This window comes from Melanerpes formicivorus, unplaced genomic scaffold (assembly GCF_026170545.1).
Source record: "Melanerpes formicivorus ecotype bairdi unplaced genomic scaffold, bMelFor1.0.p_v2 SCAF_25, whole genome shotgun sequence".
NCBI classification, from domain to species: Eukaryota; Metazoa; Chordata; class Aves; order Piciformes; family Picidae; genus Melanerpes; species Melanerpes formicivorus.
In genome coordinates, this window is record NW_027142377.1 from 12,175,743 (window position 1) to 12,192,078 (window position 16,336).

At 41.3% G+C, this 16,336-nt stretch overlaps 1 protein-coding gene across 24 annotated transcripts in view; it reads left to right on the forward strand.

Moving 5' to 3' along the window:
- The window catches only part of MYT1L (myelin transcription factor 1 like), a 299,847-nt gene that overhangs the window by 153,987 nt on the left and 129,524 nt on the right, over nucleotides 1-16,336 (forward strand). For all 24 annotated transcript variants that reach the window (XM_068153377.1, XM_068153376.1, XM_068153373.1 and 21 more), the window contains 3 exons: nucleotides 15,579-15,633; nucleotides 15,816-15,849; nucleotides 16,162-16,224. In XM_068153377.1, coding sequence (XP_068009478.1) covers nucleotides 15,579-15,633; nucleotides 15,816-15,849; nucleotides 16,162-16,224 — 152 coding nt within the window. The remainder of the gene's footprint in view (nucleotides 1-15,578; nucleotides 15,634-15,815; nucleotides 15,850-16,161; nucleotides 16,225-16,336) is intronic.

Consider the following 16,336-nt stretch of genomic DNA (forward strand, 5'->3'; position numbering starts at 1 on the left):
TGTGAAATCAGCCATTATGAAATTCCATTTTAGAAGTTATCCAGCAAGGCCCCATCAACCACCCAGGAAAAGGTACTTCTATCATTTAGTCCAATAAGGTCTTCCTTGCATAATGCAGTTGTAAGCACTAAAACAAAATGTACTTGCTCTTGCACTCAGCATAGTGCTGATAAAATGAGCTGTTTTCTTCCTGGTTTTGAATTGGTGTGCAACTGCATGGAAATTCTGCTGTAACCTGAAATACCTTCAGCTGTATTCAATTCCTGTGGAATTCTGCCTGGAGCCTGTACTCATTGCAACTGTAACCTTGCAGGCAGGGATCTAGTACTGATCCAACTCACCTTTGTGCTCTCACAGTCCCAGTATGTTCTTGATACTGGGACAGACAGCAGCTGGTTTTCACTTCTGCTGGGTGATGAGACACTCTGTTGCTATGTGAAATTTTGTTCTCCCTATCAGACAGTCTGATTTTGGTGGCAGTCACACAGTCACCACTGAAAAATTCTCCTTTGAGGGCCTTGGAAATCTCTCATTTGCCTAGACAGGCTGGAGCTCAGGAGAAAATGGTTTCACTGGCCATGCTAGGAGGTGAGCTAGGCAGCTCTCTGTTTCTGCAGTCTATACCATGCATGTTATTTGCTTTGCCATTTGTCCCACAATGCCTCATACTCAGTCTGCAGCAGGCAATCTTAGCTGGGCTACCAAATATCTACTCAACAGGGACAGATGTAGTAAAATTCATGGAAGAGATTTGCCTTAGTACCTCTTACTGAAAGGCTGTCTGAATTAATTTGTTTCTTCCCTTGTACCTTGGATAACAAAACATGCACTCTGTATTACCCACTAGAAGGATGGTCATTTGCACCTGCTGCTCTTGTAGGACAGACATTAGACCTTCTGTGGTGTGCTGTATGGCATGGTGCTGCAATGCCGTGCAGGTTCATGACCCAGAAAAATCATAACTGTTAGCATGGCTGAGCAAAGGCTAATTATCCCTTCCTTTGATTGCTCTAAGTACTGACTGCCCTACAGAGCCTGCTATTAGTACACTGCCTTTCATTCCAGAAGTAGCTCATCTGCTAGGAGTGGGGAGCTGGGGACTTCTTGCAGCAACGTACTACATAGTGTAGGCATATGCTTGAAGTCTTCACACACATTTCATCCTTTTCCACTGGGGCAAAAGTGTTCCTAAAAGTACTTCAGACCATTTCCCTTCATATTCTTACATCTCAGTCAGTCTGTCTGTCTGTCTCTGTCAGCCTCCCCCTTGCTTAGTACTGCTTCTCTTACCTGCCTGAGATGCATTTTGTCTCACTTCTGCTTGTATCTTCTTTCTGAGTTTGTGAGCTGTTGCTTCTTCAGTTGCATCAGCTATGCCTGGCCATAGCTTTCCTAATGGTTATATGCCTCTGGAGAAGATGTTTTCCAAGTGTTTTAACAGTCTGTCCTTGTTGTTTCTTGCTGCACATCCATCAGCTTTGTCTCCTTTTATTTCTTTTGCTAAAGGCACAAGTGGGAAGGTGATAATCAGAGAAGGCATGAGGGGAAGAGTCGCAGCACTGGCCTCCCACCTGTTCCACAGCCATGCAAGAGGTGTAAATGAAGAGAGAAAATAATTTGGGCTGATGGCCAGCAAAGCAGGCAATGCCAGCTGCATTACTAGGGAGCCAGAGAACAGGGCAGAAAGCCAGAGCCTTAGGCCAAATGCTAGAGGTTAGGCAGGCCTGGGCTCCAGTCAAATCGACTCATCAAAACCCCAATCAAATTAACATAAAATTTGTATTTATTTGCATGTAATGAGAATATCATACTGTATCTTTCCCATCATAATGTAATAAAAACTCTGTAGTTCCTCTGTTTGTCTTGTCCTCCAACCTATTCTCACCTGCTCCTTGCTCCTAAAGGCTTTTTGTCTGGTGTTTCTCTGGTCTGTGTGCTGCATGGCTACTTCTAGCCTGGTCAGAAATTCATAGGAAATGAGCTAACAATACTGTATGACCATCCCTTATTCAGGCAGAAGAAAGAAATTTGACTTTTTACCACATATTAATAAAGCAACACTTTGAAACAGCAGGTCTTGGAATGTGGGAACAACAATTCATTGAGTATACTTTGACTAGCAAGCTGTGAGTTTAGTTGTTTTCTAATATGTAGGTTCTACAAAGAAATATAGAAAAATGCTGAGTAATCGATAGTTCCACCACTAATGTCTGAATCTGACACGACTACTGTGGTAGCTGGCATGTGCTGTTATCATTTATTGTAGCACAGAAAGATTATGGGCACAGGATTGGTGAAGATAGAAATATATTGACAATCAAATATTTTATAAGCTGAGAGAGAAAAACAAGGCATGTCCATCTTCTCAGCAAAACAAAACTGGAACTGAAATCATGACTGGGCTATTTAAAGTCATTTTCAGAAGTGTATCCAGAAAGCTGGGGATGCAAGGAAAACGTGTCTGCCTTTTGCATAGCTCACTGCTTTTTCTCCTGAGGAGGTTCCACATCATCCTTGGCCTGTGCCTGTGCAGATGCATCGTACAGTGAATACATTTTGCATGCTAGTGAACTGAGGACAAATGGCAGTGACACGAAAGACAGCAGTGAGTTTACCTGCTACCACCAGAGAAACACCATCATTCCTCCCAGTCCCCAAAGTGACTAGATCTGATGCTGCTTGCTTTAACTACAGAGAAAATTCTTTGTTTTCATTCCTCTCCTGCTTCTCAGTCTTGCTTCTGTCCTTCTTGTAAACCACTTTTAATTATTTTAATTATTTTAATTATTGAAAGGCCACAATAAATTCTCTCAGCCTTTCTTCCTGGGAATGATACTCAGGAAAAGGTTTTGACCTTCTGGTTCAGGTGTTCTCTAGTTTCACAGATGCTGTTTACTGATTTTGTTCAGATGCATTTAAGACTTGCCTCAAAAGTAAACAAAGCTGAAGTGCTAACGGGCTTGGCCAAGCCATCAATGGATCATGAATCCATTGACAGGTAAACCATTAAGAATGCATCAATATGCTTTGTTCCCCTAGGAAAGTTGCTTCTCAGAAAGCCTGATGAACCTGCTTACAGCTTGGGCTAAAGTTTGTTCATCTTCTGATGGAGATGAATCTGTAGGCCTATGGTCAATTGCTGTTGATATTCCATGCTTTCCATCTCTTCTTTCTCTTTTCTTCTCTCAGTCAGAAAGATATTGTTTGACTCATGTTGCATTTCAAATACTGTGTTCAGTTTTGGGGCCCTCACTGCAAGAAGGATATTGAGGTGCTGGAAGTGGTTTACATATGGGCAACAAAGCTGGTGAAGGGTCTAGGGGAGCAGCTAAGGAAACAGGGACTTTTTAGCCTGGAGAAGAGGTTGAGGAGAGACCTAATTGCTCTCTGCAGCTCCCTGAAAGGAGATCGTGGTGAGGTGGACATTGGCTCCTTCCCTCAGAACTAGTGATATGAGAAGAAATTGCCTCAAGTTCTGCCAGGGGGGGTTGGGTTGGATGTTAGGAAAAAGTTTTTTACTGCAGCTCGGGGAGCAGGCTGCTCAAGGAGGTGGTGGAGTCACCATCCCTAGAGGTGTTCACAAAACATGCAGACTTGGAACTTTGGGAAATGTTTTAATGGCCATGGTGGCATTGGGTTGATGCTTGGATTTGATGATCCTAGAGGTCTTTTCCAACCTTCATGATTCTAGCAATAAACTGTTTCAGTTGGAAGGGACCTACTCATGATTTGTTGGTTCTACCATATGGCTGAGAAACCTAATAAGGAGCTAGACTTCACAAGTCTCTCAGCTGTGCTTAGTGTGTTGTTCTGCATGCTCATAGGCTTCCTGATGAAAAATAGTGCAGGTATTTTTCAAACACCTCAAACACTGCACACATCTGCTCAGAAAAAAAAAGAGTGCTGGGACCAGTAGTGACAATTCCACTGAAATCAACAGAAGTAAGTGCTCAAACCTGTTGTCAGGTAGGAGAAAAAACCAACTTCTGCGTGTTGTTATGGTGGGAGTGTTTTAGAACTGGTCTGTGCACTCTTGAAACCACAGCACATGCAGCAGTTGATGGGTCTTTGGACATCAGTATTAGTAATTAACACCACATATAATTTAAATTGCTATTCAAAAGGTAGATGCTTTTTAATTCACCATCTGTGTAGTGAGGGCAATCATAGGAAAATTAGGCTTTGCTTTAATTAGCTATAACTTGCTCAATTAATTAGCTTCGGAACAGCATACAATACCTGTAGTTGTACCCTGTGCAGCTTCAAAATTGTGTAAAGCCTTAGTCTTGAAGAGTTTTGTGTACCCGCTAAGGCAGTAGTTCATGTGCTCCTTTGAGACACAGTTAGTGTTTTCTTTGGCTTCAGCAGCATGAAGAGTCTTGTACTCTGTGTATGTTTATTCTTGTGATGACTGCCTCGTGCATCAGCTGTTCGGAGATCCAGTGCCACGGTGTGAGTTGGACACCCTGCGACTTTACCCTTGTGTTGGGATTCCTACTCATTTCTGTGGAAGTCTGGAACCCTGGAGGAATAAAACAGAGAAGCTATTGCTGTACTACAGTGCTGTGCAGCTTGTAAAAGTTGTAGGCCTGTCTGGGTTTCCAGTCTAAAACCTGTCTTTTAAGGAGTTTAAGTTTTAGATTTGTTTCTTATTCAGATTCAGTTTTGCTTTCTTCATGAAGGGAAATGTTATAAACACACTTTCTTGTATACATAATTTAAACACTAATGGAAGGGCTGCTTGAGATCCACATAAGGATGTAGATATATGTAGATACACTTACATACATGCAGAGACACGTGTGCACGTATGTCTCAGACAAAAACATGTTAAGAAAAAAAGCTATTCAAGTCTGTAAGAAGTACATAATTGGTTCACACAGTAACTTTGATGGCTACCACTTTGAAGGTTTTTAATCAACAACAAACAGAACCCTCCAGTAGTGTAGTGGGTTCATGGATCAATAATTAAATATCTATATGAATATGAGAAAATATGCTTTTAGTGAAATCCTCCCCATGAAAAGTCAAAATTTGAACTATTTAATTGCCCTCATGAGCATCTGGTTCACAAAAAGGTCACAAAGGCATCCAGAAAAGATAATTGAATCAGAGGGGGAAAATAATGTAGAAAACAAATGAATGTAAAGAAGCAGGTCAAAGGAATGCAGAACTAATCAGGGTAACCATTTGAAATGTTACTTTCTCTGAGCTATTTGCAAGTCTTACTGATAACCCTAGGTAGCGAGTGGTGGCAATGCATTGATTTGGTAGCTGGTTCCTACTCCTTTCTTTCAGGTGGTAGCAGGAATATCTGACTGCATTCTGAAATGACCTGTTCGATGGTACTCCTTTGATTGTGTTTTGGGTGGATTTTATTTTGGTTGGTTGGTTGGTTTTGGTTTTGTTTTCCCCAACCACAAAGACACAGAGATTGAGACACTATGACTGAAGGAATGTGAAATTTAATTTGTAGATACCCAGTGTGATCAGAAGATGGTTCCCTTTTCAGATTGGTTATGCTCTAATTCACAAGAGGGTATGATATATGAACTCAAGAAACAAGAAAACAGAGACAGTTGCAAAACTGCTGCTAGATAAACTGTCTATACATGTCCTTAGTGATTTCAAGTAAGTATGAGTAGAACTGCTGAGAACACAGATTGAATACAAAGAGCTTAAGCTACATCTAAATCCCTGTACCTTTAATTTCCTATTGCCTGACTTTCAGCTCTACGAACTTCCTCACCAAGAGGAAACACAAGGTTGTAGGATTTAGGTGGAGTTTAAGATGTGTAACTGCATCCTGTAGGTAGGCAATGTCAACTAATCCTACAAACCTACTGTTTACTGTTTTCAGTACTGTGTACTGAAAATACATATTTTTAACTATTTTCTTTGTACACCTACATTTATGTATGCATATTTGCAACATCTGATTTTGCATGTGAGTTTGATTTTGGGTTACTGTGTACCTAATACTGCTGTGTGACACCTGCATCAACATCACAAGCACTAAACTTTTGATGTTGTAAATTTTGCAAAGGTAGTATTCCCTCCTGTTGCTGGCACTGTTTCTTCCCCATAGGTGGAAAGAACAGACAGAACTTTGGACATCCTGTTTCAATGTCTTTAGGAGCCAGAATGCCTTTTCTCCATAAATGACATTCTTGGCATTTGCCAGGAAACATTCCCTCACCCAGACAGAATAATAGCTGTATTAAAAGTGTGCTGTCTCCTCAAAAACGCTGCCTCAGCTTGTACATTTGAAGTGAAAAATTTAACATGTAATTTAGGATGAGAAGCAGCCCAGGAAAGGGGGAAGAACCCACAATCTCCAACTCTGATTTTGTCCTCTATCAGAGGAGCTTTTCCAAAGTGTGTGTAAAATAATGCATGCACATACCTCTATAAATCTTAGGTTTATCTGTTACTCAGGAATAAGAAGGAAGCTCTTTTTATGCAGCATTCACTTCAGTACTTTCTCCTAGTTGTCAAAACAAAACCTAATGATGCAGTTTCCCGTCTTTACAATATGAATCAAGGAGATAAAAATCTTTTCACTCTTGGTGGCTGGTGGTATAGTAGGAAAGTGTGTCACACAATTGACATTAGGGATGCAGAGACCTAATTTGAAATTCTTGTTTTATTATTCTTTTAAATATCCTGATACCGTAAAAACATGAACAGAATTAGCAGATTATTTTGTCACTCTTATCTGAATAACTGTATTAACTTAAACAGCAAAGTTTGAACTTGAGTCAGCATGTACCCAGGTGGCCAAGAAGGCCAATGGCATCCTGGTCTGGATCAGGAATAGTGTGACTAATAGGACCAGGGAAGAGATTGTCCCTCTGGACTCAGCACTGATGAGGGCACACCTTGAGTTCTGGGTTCAGTTTTGAGTACCTCACTACTAGAAAGACATTGAAATGCTGGAGCAGGTCCAGAGAAGGGCAACAAAGCTGGTAAAGGGTCTGGAGAATGAGTCTTGTGAGGATCATCTGAGGGAAATGAAGTAGCTTAGTCTGGAGAGAAGGAGACTGAGAGGTGACCTTCTCACTCTCTACAACTCTGTAAAAGGAGGTTGAATTGAGGTCAGCATTGGTCTCTTCTCCCTGAAGAGACCAATGACAGAACAAGAGGAAATGGTCTCAAGTTGTACAAGGGGAGGTTTAGATTGAATATTAGAAGAAACTTCTTGACTAAAAGGGTTCTCCACGACCAGAACAGACACCTCAGGACAGTGGTTGAATCTCCATACCTGCAGGTGTTTCAAAGACACCCCAGGGACGTGGCGCTGAGAGGCACGGTTGAGCACCAGACTTGGCAGAGTTTAACAGCGGCTGGATTCTGTGATCCTGAAGGTCTTTTCTGACCACAGCAATTTTAGGATGCTATTTCTTAAACAAAATCTGTTGAGCACTGTGTAGTGTAGTTTTACTGTTAAAAGTGTGCAAGTTATTGAAGAACTGAAGTAGGTGCTCTTGTTTTATGCAGCAGCTGCGGTAAGCTGTGATCCTGTTTAATTTATGCTAATTATGTTAGCAGCGCTATGATTGATATTTTGCTTGTCTGTCTTATTAATTTATCAGCTAATTGTTGCATTTTTAATAGCTGTAAGCTATTTATAACATACCTTTTGATAAGCATAATGATCTGCACACTAATAGCAGCAAACATTTCTGATACCATGTAGTTCTGAAGTAGTAACTTAGGTTTTTTAGAATTAAAGTAAGATAAAATGAACAAAAATTTCCCCTTTCTTTACCTGAAAGACTTGTCTCTTGCATGGTACATATCCACTAGAGGCAGCTTCTGTTTAATCAGAACTTTAAATGAGTCCCATCTTATTAAAAACACTTTTATTTCATTTGCATCCTGGGTCTGTTTGGTCTTAAATGCTTTCACTTGGCTTCAATAATTGTCAATCTGATTCCATGCCATTCAAGATACTGCTGTTGCCTACAGTGGATGCTGTACTGACTCAGCACATTTTAGGATATTCATTGCTTGTGGGGTATTTTTGAACTTTGGGTCCTAGAAAACAGAGGGTAAAGTCTGATAGCCCAGTTGCATAAGCACACAAGTTACATGTCTGCACGTGGTGGGGTACTTATACTCACCAATGCCTATTTCTGGATGTGGTTACCTGTCTTATGCAAAACCTGTTGTGGACATTTAAAATCATATCTGTCAATGCTTCTCAGTAAAAAATCAGAACATAGGACAGTACCAAGTGTGTTTAAATTGTTTGTTCATAGCTGAGCTCTTTTTTTCCTTGGATTCAGAAAAATAGATTTATTTGTTTCTTACATTCCCTATTGAAAAGAGTGAATCGGTCCAAGACAAACCAACAGGCTCCTCAATTTAATTCCAGGCTGAGATAATGTAGATAAGTTATGGAGAATAAATCCCAAACCCATGAGAAAACCTGCCCAAGACAAGCAAACAAACATTGTGTTTTTACTACAGATACCCTGTTCTGTCTTGAAGGGAGGAACAGAGTGAGTTTGCTGCTTGCTGTGGCAAAACTGGAAGTGAAATTTGCTAGGTGGAACAGTTGAGGTTGGTGTGTGTGTTTTGGTTTGGGGTTTTTTGTTGTTATTTGTGTTTGGGTTTTGTTTGGTTTGGTTGGGTTTGGGTTTTAGTTTCATCTTCCAGAATCACAGAATGGTGGGTGTTGGAAGGGACCTCTGGAGATCATCTAGTCTAACATCCCTGCTAGGGCAGGATCACCCAGAGTAAGTCTCACAGGAACACATCCAAGCAGGCTTGGAGTGCCTCCAGAAAGACTCCACAACCTCTCTGGACAGCCTGTTCCACCCTTCCACCCTCAAAGTGAAGAATTTTCCTCTTATGCTTATGTGGAACCTCCTGTGTTCCAGTTTATATCTATTGCCCCATGTCATAATGATCTGTTGATATACAGCTCTTTACTTCTGGCTGAACTGTGGGAACAAGTCAGTAATGTGCTTTTGTGTGCTCCTTTCTAAGCAGTTTGCCAGGCACAGCTCTCAGACTTTTTTCCCCATCAGAGGACCCCTAGTCCTTGTTTGAATGTGGGAGATTCAAGCTAACAAAGAGGTTAAAACACAGCATGATTGTGATTACAGTCATTACAAAATTCAAAGTTTCAGCCAAAACTAAAGTTATGACCACTTTGACCTGATTTCCATCAATGTGCTTTGGCTTCTTGTTGTGTGATTTCATTTCTGTGGATGATGAGAGGTACTATACTAGATGCTCCTCAGTCTTGGTGCAGGTTACTAAAGTGCCCTACATTTGTCTTTTTATTCTCCAAGGGTTTTAATGCTAATTTAAAAATGTATATTACTAACACATTGTGGGAGAGCTGCAGAAGGGACTAGGTTGTGACCCTTCAAATGTAGTTACATTTCAGGTGATAAAATGTGTGCTGATAGAAACATACACACGAAGTTTTGGACAACCAGAAATACAGGCATTTTCATTAGGTGTTGATGTACCCTATATATATACACACCTACAAGAGTTATGTTAAGTAAATGTCTGTTTAGGTATTGGTGCTTGTCCAGAACACAGACTTCTGTGAAATCAGTCTCTGATGTTCAGCCATATAAGCTAAATGTGAGCCTGTCTTTTGAAGCAGGTCACACCTCAGGATTCACACATGGGCAGCTGGTGTCAGCACAAGTTACACTGGCATGTCGTGGGTGGAACTGCAGTGCCTTTGTGAACTGTACACCTTCCTTGCATGGCTTCCCTAACAGTGAATGTATGTAATATTTTGTATCACTCGTGAGCCTCGTGATAACCCATATCAGTTGGATTTTTTGGTAATTGATAGATTATGAAAGCAAAATTTACTTCTTTTGTGGAATACAACCCTGAGCCACAGCCATTTCTGAGTACAAACCAAGATCAATTACCTGTCAATCTGCTAAGGAAAGAGGTCACTTAAGCCCTTCAGAGAGATCTCAGAACACCTCAGCACTATTTCTGTCTTGCAAAATGTTTAATTTCCATATCTGTTGATCCAGAAAGAAAATGTCAGAACAGTACAAGTAGGTTTATTGTCATTTGGAAGGTAAACACAGCTAAATTGTCAGCAAATCTAGTTTAAATGCATTTAACTTGATATGTTCTAAAAGGGGCTTGAAGTTGCACACATATTGGCTTTCTGTGAGGTGCTGAATGCTGCTCAGTAGCCTAGAGGGAAAAAACATGAGTTGTGTGGACTGCAACAAACATGGAAGTGCACGTGTGTGCATTGCTCTGTAACTTCAGCCCAAGTGAAGATTAGGGAAAAGCAAGAGTCTGAGAAATTTTAGCAACATACTTGATTTGCAATAGCAATTATGCAGTAATTCCAGTACTTACCAGTACTTCTTGTAGATTTTTTGGGTCATAAATGATCATCTTCTACCCTTAAGCAGTATAGATAGTGAATACTCCGCTGCAGTGAACACTGGACAGTTTTTGAGAGCATTTGAGAACTGAATTTTGGGATTTGATGAAAATGGTAAGGGAAAAAAAGGGAAAGGAAGAATTTTGGAATTCCAAATCCAGGACTTTCAGCTTTGTCTGTGGCTTTCTGGACTTCTGGTAAGTCATGGCTAGAGAGACACCAGTATAATTCACTAAAATGTTGGCTGAGTTGGATATTTTGGAACTTGGGATGGAACCTCGTGGTCTCCACATCCCCATCAAGAAGTTCAGATACCCTGAGAATTTGAACAAGAACGATCATTTTCAGAACTACCTGCCCGTGGGGAAGAAAATGCTGAGCTACCTTCTCATGAGGGAGCAAAAATAGCCATTTGTCCTGGAAAGAAATGTAAATCTCTGGATCACAGCTGGCAGCCCTCAGGATGTCCATATGGTAGATATGTGAGCACATCTAGAGATAGGGAGAGCAGTGCTGAATGGGAAACTTTTGGGACCTTAGTCTCAGATATTTCTAAGATGAGACTCATAGCCTTAAATCTATATTATAAAAGAAATCAGGGATGGAGATTCAACCACCTCCCTGGGGAGCCTTTTCCAGTCTTTGAGAACCCCTTCAGTCATAGAATCATACAATCAATAAGGTTGGAAGTGACCTCAAAGATCATCAAGTCCAACCTGTCACCCAAGACCTCATGACTACTAAACCATGGCACCAAGTGCCACATCCAATCCCCTCTTGAACACCTCCAGGGATGGTGACTCCACCACCTCCCTGGACAGTCAAGAAGTTTCTTCTCATAGGCAATCTGAACTTCCTCTGGTGCACCTTTAGGCCACTTTCTTTCATTGTAGCACTTGTTATTAGGGAGATCAACACCCAACCTCTCTCCAGCCTCCTTTCAGGTAGTTGAAGAGAGTGAGAAGGTCTCCCCTCAGCCTCTTTTTCTCTAACTAAACAACCCCAGTTCCTTCAGCCTCTCCTCACAAGACCTGTTGCCCATTCCTCCTTGCCCCACCTCACACAGATGGGAGGGAAAGAAACACACAAAACACTCTGGGCTGAGATAAGGAGTTGAGTAAGATGATACGATTCACCATTACCTTAGCCTGGTTAGCAGAAAAGCACAGCAAAAAGCAGGAGCAGCAGCAGAATCACAGAATCACAGAATGTTAGTGGTTGGAAGGGACCTCCAGAGATCACTGAGTCCAACCCCTCTGTCAAAGCCAGATGACCCAGGGCAGGCCACAAAGGCACTCTAGGTTTTGAAAGTCTCTATAAAAGGATCCTCCACAACCTCTCTGGGCAGTCTGTTCTGGTGGTCCATCAACCTTACCATAAAGAAGTGTCTCATCATGCCGCTATCAACAGAGCAACCAACACCAGACACTGGAAGCTACAACTGGAATAGGAAGCCTTTTGTGTTACAATCTGAACTTTAAGCCCCATGTCATGTCTGCATGGCATTGAATACACATCATCAGATTTTACACAACCCTTCTCCATACCCTTCACCAGCTTTGTTGCCCTTCTCTGGACATGCTACAGCAACTCAGCATCTTTTCTGTTGTGAGGGCCCCAAAGCTGAATGCAGTGCTGAGTACAGGGACATGATGCAATTTAACATCATCTGCAAGCTTACTGATACTGAATATTATAATGCTAAAACATAAGCCTGTGGGGATTACATTAGAAAATGTCTTATTAGATATGTTTTTTTCAATGTTAACAATTATTTTTGTAAAGAACATTTTAATATACAATATGTTTTTTCTGTGGGTTTTTTTGTTTTGTTTTGTTTTGTTTTGTTTTGTTTTTTGGGGGGGGTGTTTTTCTGGAGAAATGTTTGTTAGCTGTTTGGGTGGGTTGGATTGGTTGATGGGTTGGACGCGATGATCTTGAAGGTCTCTTCCAACCTGGTTTGGTTTATTCTAAATAAAGGTTAACTGTTAGCAAGGTGCTGATTTTTTGCATATGTTGATTTTATGAAGTGCTTATTCTGTTGTCTGAATGTTCTGGAAGAGAAGGCAAACCTCTAAAAATTTGCCTGAAGGTATGATATCCTAAGTTAGCTCCTTTTCCCCACAAATTGTAAAGTAGCATCAAAGACCAGTGTCAGGTAGGTTTGATTACAGAGCTTCCTTGACTGGTGTTAATTATGTCATCGTCTTGCATCCCATATCAGCATTTGTGTGACGTCAGTAAGGGTCAGCACCAGGAAGGTTAGCTTTGCGAGACACACCCTCCCCTCAGCACCTAATGAAAAGGAATTTCAACAGTCACAAGTGCATTGTTTGACATGTCCTGGAGTATCCAAGATGCACGTTGCCGTATGTAACAGGGCATCTTGGTCGCAGACGAGGGCAGGTAGATCTATGCTTCTCTGAAGAAGCAGCAGGCTGTGTAGGATACACAACAACATTTACAATTACTTTGCATGCCTGCAACACTTACAATGTTTTTTCACTTCTTTGACCTGCTTCTGAATGTGGATTGCGTGGATCCTTCAGGGGACTCTGTAGCTTAGTGATTTCTTCCTTGTCTGTCAGTGTGGTTTGAAGTGTACTGGCAGCATTCTTGAATTTAAATGCTTACTTTGGTCTAGAAAGACAGGCACATCTGTTTTGTTTTTTGTCCCTTTTACACAGGTTGTAGACAGGCAGAGGTTGGTCTCTTCTCCCAGGCAACCAGTACCAGAACAAGAGGACACAGTCTCAGGCTGCACCAGGGGAGGTTTAGGCTGAAGGTTAGGAGGAAGTTTTACACAGAGAGAGTGATTGCCCCCTGGAATGGGCTGCCCGGGGAGGTGGTGGAGTCACCATCATTGGAGGTGTTCAGGAGGAGACTTGATGGGGTGCTTGGTGCCATGGGTTAGTTGTTTAGGTGATGTTGGATGATAGGTTGGACATGATGATCTTGAAGGTCTCTTCCAACCTGTTCTGTTCTGTTCTGATCTATTCTAGTCTAGTCTAGTCTAGTCTATCAATTGGGGCAGCATTTCCAGGTTAAGATCATCCTAATTCTTTCAGCAGATTTCTCAACAGTGACAAATGGTGCTGCTTAATGTCTTTCAACCTTTTTGAAAACCATGCTCAGCTTAAGCTCAAGTATCTCCACTCGTGGTCCCCTGTCAAGTCCTTAAACAATGCAAGAGTCACAGAGTAGCACAATGCACTCCTTTCTTATTAGAAAAATTAAAACAATATCTTCATTTAGTGGGTGAGTTTTGTGTTCTGGAGACAAGCTGGTTTGTGCTTTGACATGGAAACTTGGAGAGCTTCAAGTTAATACCAAATTTTAGGACCTCAGAAGCCATCCAGGGTGTGACCTCAAGGTGTAGGATAGGCACTGTGAGTGGGTTAGATGTCTGTAGTAGTTATCTACAGGTGTGCCAAGTGTCTCATGCTATAGTCAACAGCAATGTAGACAGCATGGGAGAAGGTGCCTAGAGACTGATTCTGTCCAGGCTGCAGTAACACCTACTAGCTGATCAGAGGAATTTTAATTCAAGCTCTGACTACTATGTTACCTAGGAGTAAGTTCAATTGCTTAAACATGGGCAGCTGGTGCCATTTCTCATGCCAGAGGACATCTGAAACTTCTATACAGAGTTGGCAATATAACAGAGGACCTACCTGTACTCTTCTGTGCCTTTTCAGACTGGCAATTGAGGGCTTGATGGGATACCTTATGGTATCTCAGAGAGCATCACTGTCTGACAATGATGGAAGCTTATGCTTCTAATGTATATACAGGTGTCTTAATTTGAAGATGGAGCCCACTTAAAGTGATGCAAAGGTCCTTATCAGAAGACTACACTAGAGCCCCATAGTAGAGGCTGGTGCTCTATTAGACTTAGTAATGTCTGGTTTAGGAAATCATCCCTTTAGTGTGGAATAAATCACACTACCAGGAAACAGATGATGACTACCAAGAAGTGGAACTTCATCAGTAGCACAGAGCCTTGTGAGAGTGGCCCCTGCTTTCCACCAAGTCCCTGTCACTTACAAGTATTGTGCTGACTCTTTCCTTCTGATGTAGTGCCTTGAGGAAGCTCTTTAAAAGCACCCCTTGGTTTTTTCCTTGTTCAATTACTTCCCACATAATTTGTGTTAAGGTACTGACCAAAGACACAGAGGTGATGGACTTTTTGTTTGTTTTCTGGAAGAATTAGTGCCCCGTGGTCAATTTCTGTGCTTCCTGGCCTTTATTAGAACATCTCTGTACGAACCACTGCAGAACCAGTTTGCTGTTCTCTTCCTCCACATCCAAAGGAGCTGATGATACACAGAGTGCATATATTTTCCCTGACACAATCTCTCAGCATAGTTGAGTGCAATCTGTGCTGTACAAAATGTTAAACTCCCAGTTAGCCTATATAGTCTTCCTTTGAAAGTCTGGTGACCATGGTACATGGAAAATCAGAAGACACCATTTGGTCCTATAGTAACTATGATAGATCAGTATTTATGATACTTTCTGAAGTCTAATCTGCAGCCCTGGCCCCTGTCTGGTAAATATTTAAGACAGTTGTTTATTCATTATGCATAGAAAACTATATTGCATAGGCATGGTGTTAATAAAGTGAAGGTAGAGATTTAGCTCTGTGCACCAAGCAAGCACTTCCCTGAAATTTGAGAAATACATCTAAATAATGCAGGGTTGTAATGCCATCATCAATAACATGAAAGTTCTAATGATGACTCTTTGTCTCCTTCTCAGTCAGTATTCCTTTTTCTCTTTACTACTGCAAAGTGTTTGGCTAGAAAGCAACCTACCGTGTGCGATTCTCGGCTTCATTTTTAAATGATATAGAAATCTATTGAATCCTTGTTTCAGAATATATGGGAGCAACCACGGGGTTGTCTCAGAAACATCCCTTCAAAAAGAGGAACCAGCACTTAGGTGCATATCATTTGCCATGAAAGCAGGGCATACCAAAGGGCTGATTAAAGCAGAAATTGCTGCGTTTTCTAGTTTTAAGTAAACATAAGATCCTAAAATTCCCCTGTAAGGTAGACTTTCCCTTACAGGATAAAATGGAATTAAAATAGTGTCAATAAATTGTGTGAGAGAATGTATCAGTCTGTGCATTGATAGTCTGTGCATGCAGGATAAGAACATTGACTGCCTGCTAATCTATTCCCAGATGGAGGTGGATGCAGACGAGAAGCGCCATCGCACACGCTCCAAAGGTGTTCGAGGTACGTCTCTTGCTTCAGTAAATCACTCAAGGCCCCTGCTCAGGGTGACCTTCATCCTCCAAAATCTCTTTGCACAATTCATTCTGACCCTTGCTTTCACACAGCCTTTCTCGTAATTTTCTGTAGAAGAGGGGTACTTGTAATAGATGATAAATTTTTATATATTTTCCATCTCTCTGCAGTTCCCGTGGAACCAGCCATACAAGAGCTGTTCAGGTTAGTGCTCGGAGTGTAAAATGTATCCCCATTAGCAATTTAGAAAATTCATGCCTTTTAATGGCTATAATGCACTTTCAAGTTCATTGGTGGTTTGCTCATGCCCTGCTGCACTGATGAAATTAATTCCCTCAAGACTTGCTAATAAAAAGCATCCCCTCTTTTTTTTTTTCCCCCTCTTCCTTCAGTTATTTGATTTCTCTTTCTGTCTTTGTGCCCTCCATTTCTGTAACACCTACTGCTTGCTTTTAGTGTAATCCTCCTGCAGCACACCAGCACCTGTGTAATTAATTCACTCACTCTCTTTTGCAGCTGTCCCACTCCTGGCTGCGATGGCAGTGGCCACGTTAGTGGCAAATATGCAAGGCACAGAAGGTAATATCTGTAATTTTTCATAATTTAGTGAAAAGATTTGGTAAACAACTTAGCATGCATGACCTCGATAAGCCAAATAATGAGGAAAATTAGTGATTAGACATTCCAGAAG